Source organism: Grammomys surdaster, unplaced genomic scaffold, assembly GCF_004785775.1.
Source record: "Grammomys surdaster isolate TR1022 unplaced genomic scaffold, NIH_TR_1.0 123593, whole genome shotgun sequence".
Taxonomy (NCBI): domain Eukaryota; kingdom Metazoa; phylum Chordata; class Mammalia; order Rodentia; family Muridae; genus Grammomys; species Grammomys surdaster.
The window spans coordinates 52,344-62,103 of NW_021618799.1; the positions used below are offsets into that span (position 1 = coordinate 52,344).

A 9,760-nucleotide genomic window follows, 5' to 3' on the forward strand; every position below is an offset into this window, starting at 1 on the left:
AGATACAGACAATACACACACAGTCACAAATACAGACAATACACACACACACACACACTTGCCCTGGTTCCTGTCTCTGTTTTCATTCTATGTTAATTACTTTTCTATTATTGTGATAAAACACCATGACCAAGGCAACTTACAGAAGGAAAGGTCTATTTGCCTAAAACCCCTACTGTTCCAGTGAGATAAAAGTCTCTCACTTTCTCAAGCAAGGTCACACTTCCAAAACCTACAGAAATAACAATATTAACTGCAGACCACATAGTCAAACATCCGAGCCTATGGGAGACATTTTCATTCAATCTAGCATGTTACGTGTATTTTTATGTTTTAAATAGGTTTGTCCTGTAGGAATGAACCATGTTCCTAGGGCATGTATTAATTGTACTATATGTCTTTCTGAGACTTTCCACGGTGGAGTAAAAGGACCTCATAGATACTTACTTGGTTTCATGTTATCTATCACACTATCTGACACCTGTAGAATTTCTCACGTCAAAGAACAACTCTTACTTTGTAGATCAAACCAGAGGAATGGATACCTTGCTCTAGGGTGCAGGTAAACTTCACTGAATTGTAATCAAATGCAGGGAGAGCTTGGTGGTTCAGTAAATGACAGATAACTCACCTTTTTTCTGCTTTGTTATGTACCCACTCCAGCTTGGTACCCTCTCAACCTCCAGGCAATACCAAGGAAGAAAGAAATCTTGCAGGCACTCAACATTTTGAGGGGGCAGGGAGATTTGCATGAGTAAATCTTAAGGAAGTGAGCCTGTGTCTTCCTTCCAGGTGAGACAGAGTTATAAACATTTTAACCCAACATCTTGTAGGCATATTCAACCTGTGGCCCATGAGCCACACGCAGAGGAGGGTAACTATGAAAAGGTCTAGCACAAAAATGTAAGTTTACTCAAAATAATAAGGGGTTTTTTTTGTTTTTTTGTTTTTGTTTGTTTCTTGGTAAACAAAGTGGACGGCTTTTGAGTGTGAACTCTGTATGTGCCATGTTGCAATGTCAAGAGGTTGGACACCTCTATGAGGTTTCACTTTCCTAGAAATGAGTGGCTTAAATAACTACCCAAAATGACTCTGATCTTGAGAGGCAGGGGAGATGGCTCTCCCAGTGAAGTGTCAGCTACATGAGGACCCAAGGCTACTTCCCAACACCTAAATAACAAGCTGGAAATAGAGGACTGCAGCCCAAGAACTAACGAAACAGAGGCTGATAGGTCCTAGCACTTGATGGCTGACCAGCACTACAGAGTTTGTTATTCTCAGGTTCTAGTGAGATATCCCATTTCAAAAATAACTGGAGTGAACGGCATCTGATGACAGATGGCGATGAGAGGCTGTCCTCTGGTCTCCACACTCGTGTACACACTCCATACACACATGTGCACCTGAACTCACATACTTTCACAAAAATTACCTTGATCTCATACGGGTTTGATGACCATGGGGGAAAAATGAACCACAGAGATAAATGCTGATGGTTATAAAAATAATATCATATAGTATATCTCATACTTATAAGATATCTCATGCTTATATAAAGTACTCTGAATCACATATTTATATGACAAATGTACAGCGTAAACCTTTACCTACAAGCAGGCCACCCTAGCTCACTTAGCCTATCCTAACTGTTCTCAGAGCACTCACAGTAGGCTCCAGGTAGGCAAAGTCAAATCACCTAACATAAAGACAATATTATATTAAAATGTTGAAATGTTAAAAATGTTATCTCATATAATTAATGACTATTGTGTTGGAGAAAAAAAGTGAATGACTGGGCATGCTTTCATATTGTAGATCCAAAGAATCTTATGTCAGGACTACTTGCATAAACAAAGTTATATTTGCAAGCATATTTATGCATTATCCTTATAATAGTACCAAGTATCACCAGTACTTGGGCAATGAGCAGTCAGAGGGCAAAGAAGAGCTTTATACTTAACCTAACACTCCTGAACAGTATCCCCAAGAGAGAGAACATTCCTTGAATTTATCTTTAGTTTGAATTTTAAAAATATTTTATGGTGTCCCTTCCCCAAACACCAATTACCTACCCATAGTCCCTCCATGAGAGGCGGGGTTTCATGACAAGATATGCTCACTGGTGTAGCACTGGAAAGATTATTATTGGTGTCACCAGCTTGTTACTGAGTTAATTGTATTTTGGGTGTGTGTGTGTACAAGTAGGCAGACGCCAGAGGCCAACCTCAGGTATCATCCTTGAGTTTTGAGGTGGGGTCCTCTCCTTTGGCCTTGAATTCACCAATTTGACTAGACTGGCTGGCCAGTGAGTATTAAGGGTTCTCCTTGTCTTTATCTCTCCACTACTGAGATTATAAATACAAACCCTATGCCTGACTTTTTCCATGTAGTTTCTAGGGGTCAAACTCTGGTCCCTTATGCTCGTGTGGCAAGGACTCCATGGCCTGAGCCATGTCCCCAGGTCTTATTTCTATCTTAAATTATCATATGATTAGCAGCACATTTCAGATCTCACATTAGCCCTTCTTATCCCTAAGGACTCTTCCCACCAAGGAGAACAGAGGCCAGCTCACCCGAGTACATGCAGGGTACATGTTTGTTGTTTCAGAGCCTCGAACAGCACAACCAACCCACTGTGGTCCAAGGCGTTCTCCAGCAGGTTGATCCCCCACAGGGTCTTACAGTGGGTAAAGGTAGACGCAAGGTCTTCACAACAGGCACCAGTTAGCTCGCAGGCTTCCAGCCTGCAACAAGAAGAATAGTTTTTGTCAGGGTGAGAAGGCATGTGTGTGGGACCTGACATAGTCATTTAGTCTAAGCTCACTCCATAGCCTCTGAGGACAGGCTCTTAAAAGCCCAGTGTCCATGACACCAAATTTTCCCTTCATTGGCAGATGTGACCACAATGGCCCATTCTCAGTATCCGTGTCTATGGTGAACTAATTGTTCCACTAATGGCTGTCCCAGCTCTTGGAGCTGGGATGAAATTGGACCTCACACTGGGTAATACAGTGAAAAACAGGGGACAAGGGTTTGGTGAGTTCTGAGCCTACACCTCAAGCCCCTTGATACGTTTTGAACCCTTGAGACTCATTCTGCTATGGACTAAACTACATGCCTTCCGATGCTGAAGTCCTAATCTCCAGTATCCCATGAGTCTGGACTTTCACGCAGCCTTTACAGAGGGAGCTAAATTAAAATGAGGACAAGAGGGTGCCATCTAATCTTGTGTAATTCTGAAGACTCAGGGAGAAGACAACCATTTTCAAGTCAACGAAAAGACCCTGGAACAGACTCCTTGTATCGGTCCTCGAAAGGAACCATCATGATGCTAGCATCATCTTACTTCCAGCCTCTGCAACCGTGTTTATCAATAAATCCCTACTGTATGAGCCGCTCAGTCTGTTTTTGTCATGGCAGCCAAGGCGGTTTCCATATCAGTCTACTCCATAAGTCAATGAGATGTGGTCTAGTCTGTCATCACCAGTGGACTCCATCCCTACATCCACCCAACCATCTACACATGCATCCAGCCTCCATATACGCTCCCATGCAAGTAAGAGCTATCTATCTACGCAGATGTCTATCCGCAAAGACAGTCATACATCTATACGTGCAACCATCAATCACTCACCCACCGAATGCATCCATCCATCCAAACATGGATGGACTCACCCAACCAACTATGCATCCATCCACGAAATCAACATCTATGCATTCACTGCGTCCACCTTGGCATCTACCCATGTGTCCATGCACCTCTCCACCCATCCATCTACACATCTATCCACACACCATCTCCCTTCCTGCCTCCATTCCCAACTGTTAGGCTGCCCCAGATTAAAGTCCCCTCGAGGATCAAGTTTTATAAGTATGCCCAGTCGAGATAAATTGTACCTAGATAGACTAGCAATCAGCCAGCAGTAAAAGCTCACTGCCTTCAGGCTGAGGTTCTGGAGTGGCTGATTACTACAATACTGCTAACTGTTATGTTGACCTGTGTTGTTTTTAAGGATTTATTTACTTTTATTTTATGTGCACTAGTATTTTTTCCTGCATGAATGTCCATATGAGGGTGTCAGGCCCCCTGAAACTGGAGTCACAGACAGTTGTGAGGTGCCATGTGAGTGCTGAGAATTGAACTTGGGTCCTCTGGAAGAGCAGCCAGTGCTTTTGACCTGCTGAGTCATCACTCCAGCCCCCCACTCCCATGGAGTTTTAATTTACTTTTCTGCACATTAATTGCCCGTTTTTGGCCACCCTCGAAGACACAGCTATGACCATGGTGACGCCCACCCAATATTCTCTAAGCGGCAGTTGGGATGTTTTATAGCATCACACAGGAGCTTCACACCAGCGTCTTCTATCTTGTTGTTTGAAACCTGTAGGCTCCTCAGGTTCTGGTTGTTCCTGAGGACTTCAGCCAGGTCCCGGCAGCCACTAGTGGTGATGAGACAGTATCTCACACTGTAAGAGAAAAATCACAATGCAGTGGTTAGCTCCTGATCTGAAGAGGAAGCATTTCACAAGGCCCAGTGATGTCTGGAACTGCAGACAGCACTCAGCGATTCAGAAAACACCACGTTCTCAGTGGTCCATCGACAACGACAATGGAGTAAATCAGGCACACTAGGGTATTAACAATGGCATAGAAGATGAACTGCAAGGCACTGTAATGAAAGTTAAAACAGGGGGCTGGAGAGGTGGCTCAGAGCACACTCCTCTGTAGAAGACCCAGGTTTGTTTGCCAGAACCTGTGTCAGGCAGCTCATAAGCTCCTGTAACTCTAGTTCCAGGGGATCCAATTCCCTCTTGCAGACTCCTCAGGTACTTGTACAAACACTCAGAAACACACACACACACACACATTAGATGAAGCAAAACAATCTTTTAAAGTTAAAATAACAGTGTTAAATAATACTCTTGAGCATGATTGACTATAGGTAACTCAAATGAAAATGGGAATGAGGCACTATGGGTAACTCAAACCATGGTTAATGCAGGGGTGGGGTGGCTACAGTACAGCCTTCAAAGTTTATACTTTACATCCAGGGTAGAAAGATGACACGGTATCACAGACTTAGCTCTCCACAGATGGTGGCTGGCTGGGAATGCTTGTTGAAAGCAGCTCTTTTCCTGACCTATCTTGGATCTACTTGCGTTATAAGAACACCAGTGGACGGGCTTGTTTCTGAGGAGCCCATTCTGTTTCTGATTTCTCAAATTCTGGTGTGAATCTGATACTATTTAAAAAGAAATGTGTTCTTGTGTGTGTGCCTACCACATGAAAGTAGGTGTCTACAAAGGCCGGAAGAGGTGATCAGGTTTCCCAGAACTGGAGTTATAGAAGTGTCTTAGTTAGGGTTTCATTGCTGTGAAGAGACCACATGACCAAGGCAACTCTTATAAAGGCAAGCACTTAATTGGGGCTGGCTTACAGTGTCAGAGGTTCAGTCCATTATCATCATGGCAGGAAGCATGGCAGCATGCAGGTAGACAGGGTACTGGAAGAGCCAAGAGTTCTATACTTGATATTAGAGAGAGCTAACCACTTGACTTACATGAATTTAAAACTTTGTAAGAAATCATTTTAATTTTAGTAGTCTGTCATCTTTCTGTTTTTACATGAAAATAGTTACTAAGGAATGCTGTCTGCTGTACTAGGAAACCACAAGAACCGTACCTAGCTACGTACGTAGCCCATGAAGAACAGGCTGTGTGAATCTACAAGGAAATGTGGTTTTGCTTTGTGTTTAGTTTCTGCTCTAAGGAAACGGGAGTTGGGACTATTGATCCAGAATTCATAGAATTTATGTAAATTTGAGAATTTTTGAAGATTACTAACAATGATCAATGGATGATCAATGATGTAGCTTTAGTAAACAAAAGACTGGGTTCAGGCTCTCTGGTCAGAAAGGAGAAGAAAGAATGGTGAGAATCTTCAGAGAAGAGAGAGAGTACCTGAACTGATAGCTTGCACCTACTACTGACTACCGGTCATTACTGAATCAGTACTGATCCCATTCTTGCTTTCCTTGGGACCCTCCTAAGAGTAAGGCTGGACCTCAGAAGGGTTTTTGAAATTACCATATGCTTTCTCCTCTTTTGTTTTTTTGAGATAGGGTCTCATTCTCACTCAGGTTGGCAAGAAAAAAAAAGCCCATAAAACATGGAGTCTACTTTGTGTTGACCAACCACTCCCAGGTACGGGGCCTACTTTAGAGTGTGGGCGATATAACTCAGTGTCGTTCCACTGGAGAAAACTGATTTTCACTCTCCCCACAGATTTTTAAATACAAATTCAGTATTTTTAGAGACCTCACTCGGTTTATACTTTTAAAAATACTTTTTCTCCATTCTTTATAGTACTGGGGAAATCACAGATACTTTTAATGTTTTCAAATATATATCCTATATGACACCTTAGTGGGCTTTAGAAAGCCATTGTTAGAGGGAAAAAAACAGATTCTACCTTGTGTTTTCAGTTTGTTTCTTATCCCCTTTCTAGAGAAGACAAAGATGTGACTCTGAGATTTCACAACAGATTGGGTAACAGTGTTCTCCCAAGTCCCTCACAGCTGGATTTCTCACCAGAAGCCGTTTAATACTGGAATACTAATCCACTTGGCGTGATCAAAACCGTAAAAATCACTCAAATACTTCCTGATTTTATAATTTGAAGTCGAGAGTTCTGTCGTTTGTCTTTCCACTACTGTTACACTGCTATTCATTTTTACATGGTAGAATTTCCATGCACACTAATTCATTCACACACACATTTCTGGGTTCCCTCTTCCTCCTCTTACTCTATCTTTGGACATGAAATGTCTCCTACAGGCTCATGTGTTTAAACACTTAGTCCCCAGATGTGGGGGGGGGGGGACTGTTTTGGGAAGTTGTGGGACCTCTGGAACACTGGGGTCTAACAGGGAGACATGGGCCACTGGGTGTGGGCTTAAGGATCATATTCTAGATCTTGATTTTGGCTCCACCCTCTGCTTCCTGATCCCACAATACTGAAAAGAATTTTTATATACACTGCTGCCACTAGGAGGCCACTCCATCGTGCTTTCCTCCCCCAACAGGAGAGACTAGACTGTTCCATAGCATGACCTGTAATGACCCTGCCTCCCTGACGATACATCCTTCTATCTAGGATATGGACTCCAGTTTTCCATCTGTTGATAACCATTCATCTTCTGGCACCCATCCAAACATCTTAACTATCCCTTCGGCTCAAGTCATGATTCCTCTCTTTCTCTCAGTTCCTTGTGTCCATATTCTGAGTGGCTTCCCACCACATACCAAAACCATGACACGGAGGCCAAGGCACAGATCTGTCCTAAGGAAAGGGTCTTCAGGAGCCTGAGGTACATGACCGACCCTGCCTACCCTCAGGCATATACATTAAAGATTCCTAAACAGGGCCTCCAAGGCTAAGCTCAAAGAAACCTGCCTTAGTGATATCAGGGCACTGTCTGGGAGAGTCAGAGCCCCACAGAGAACCTTCAGTCCTTCGTCCTTCAGGTCATTGGAGCTGATGTCTAGGTGGCTCAGGGTTTTGTTCCGCCTAAGAACTTCCGAAAGGTAGTCCCAACATTGCTCACTGAGGGAACAGTTGGCCAACCTGCAGGAGAGAAAGAAAGGCATGTAAGGGGGGAAAATATGACATTTCCACAACTTTATACGTAGCAGTGACAAAATATTCAAGCAAGATGAGGAACTTCTGGCTTACCGGAACATCTCCCTTCATTTCTTCTGATTTCACATTAGATCCAGCATTGAAACTGAGTAAATTCATTGACAATGGGAATGTTCTGAAGGCTTTACCTGAATCTAACCTGAATCCTTTATATTAGCAATGCCTCAGTGATACTTCTTTTAGTTATATGATTATTGTAATATAGGCAACCGTATCAATGTCACCTTGTATAATAAACAGTATGAAAACGTACTTTAAAAAGAATGTGTATATGGTTTAGTTTCATTTCTGTTGTGATAAAATATCCCCCAAAAAAATCAATTTTAAGGAGAGAGGCGCTAATTTAGTTCGCTATTCCAGATAGCACTATCTCATTGTGTGAAGTCAAGGGGACGGAAACTTCAAACAGCTGGTCACAGCATATGTAGAGTCAAGGGCACAGAGAATTTTTACATACATGGCTGTATTTTCCACTCTTCAATAATCCAGAACCCAAAGCCAGGGTAATGGTGCTGCCCACTGTGGGCTGGCTCTTCACAGATCAGTTAGCGTAGTGAAGACAATCCCTCACTGACATGCTCATGGGCCCTCCTGATTAGACACTTGAGACTCACTTCTCAGGTGATTCTCCACCGTGCCAGGGTGACAGCTAACAGTAACTGTCATAATATGAAATATATAGGAATACATGACATAAAAATATCACAAGCATTTGGCCCTATTCAAAACACCAAGCCTCTCTTCCTGAGTTCTAAAGTCCTTAATTTTCTTCCTTGTTAGACTACTCATTTACTCCACCCACAATTACGAGAGAGGCTCATTCAGTATGAGATGAAGTCAAGGGGTTCATGGGCGTTATACTCTGACTGTCCCATTCTGCCCAAACCAAGTTATTGACACAAGTCTGTGTGTCTGTTACAGGAACTTTAATCTAGTCAAACAGCTTTTGAAATTTAGAACATTAATTCCTCGGTATCTATGGGTATTAGGGGTGAGTATGGATGTGGGGTCAAGGTCACTGTGGATGCAAAACTGCAGATACTCAAGAACTGTATGTACAGTGGTTTAGCCTGTGTTCAACATGTTTTTACTCTTCTATATACCAGTTCCAACCTCCTCCAGTCTTCTTATAATACACAGTATAATTTAAACACCTACTAATTGTTGTCCCCATTGACTAAAAAATAACAAGAAAAATAATCTACAAATGTTAAGTTCAGAACCAACTGAAAGATTTAAATGGTTACGATTGTGTATATATGTATATGATGTTTGCAGGTACATACCATGGTGTGCATGTGGAGGTCAGAGAACAGCTTTGTGGAGTTGGTTCTCTCCTTCCTTCTTACATGGTGTAGTGGCTACTCCTGGTGGTCAACTTGACTCTATCTGGAATGAACTACAATCCAGAATTGGAAGGCTCGCCTGTGATCCTGATCTTGAGGCTGGGAGATACAAGTTTCTGACCTGGATCTTGCCATGGAGATCTTGAGGCATAGTGGCTATGAATCCCAGGAGACTAAGGCAAGGAGATCTCTGAGTTCAGGTCATCTGGGACAAAGCAAGTCCCAGATCCAGGCGTGGTGGTGCACATCTTTGATCTGGGCCACACCTTATACTGGAGACCTATATAAGGACACTGGAAGAGGGAAGATTCTCTCTTCTTCACCTGTTTGCCTTGTGGGACTGAGCAACTGCTAGATCCTTGAGCTTCCGTTCACAGCTGCTGCTGATCATTGTTGGGGGGTTGGACTACAGACTGTAAGTCATCACCAAATTCCCTTACTATATAGAGACTACTCATAAGTTCTGTGACTCTAGAGAACCCTGACTAATATACACATGGGCTGTTTTGAAGTCTGACCTTGACCTTGAAATCCTCCTGTCTCAGCCTTGCAAGGTTAGAACTCAGATACGCCTGAGTGTGTATTTTAAAGATTTTATTTTTAATTATGTCTATTTGTATGTGTGTGCTATATGTAGTCTGTCCGAGAGAGAAAGAGAGAGAGAGAGAGAGAGAGAGAGAGAGAGAGAGAGAGAGAGAGAGAGAGAGAGAGA

The 9,760-nt window shown here is 42.7% G+C and overlaps 1 protein-coding gene across 2 annotated transcripts in view; it reads right to left on the minus strand.

The window, feature by feature from the left end:
* The window catches only part of LOC114636351 (NACHT, LRR and PYD domains-containing protein 4C-like), a 38,825-nt gene that overhangs the window by 1,870 nt on the left and 27,195 nt on the right, over positions 1–9,760 (minus strand). Inside the window, exons 7-9 of one of the 2 annotated variants that reach the window (XM_028784483.1) lie at positions 7,457–7,627; positions 4,297–4,467; positions 2,574–2,744 (exon numbers count right to left, since the gene is read on the minus strand). In XM_028784483.1, coding sequence (XP_028640316.1) covers positions 2,574–2,744; positions 4,297–4,467; positions 7,457–7,627 — 513 coding nt within the window. The remainder of the gene's footprint in view (positions 1–2,573; positions 2,745–4,296; positions 4,468–7,456; positions 7,628–9,760) is intronic. The other variant, XM_028784484.1, reaches the window with a different exon arrangement.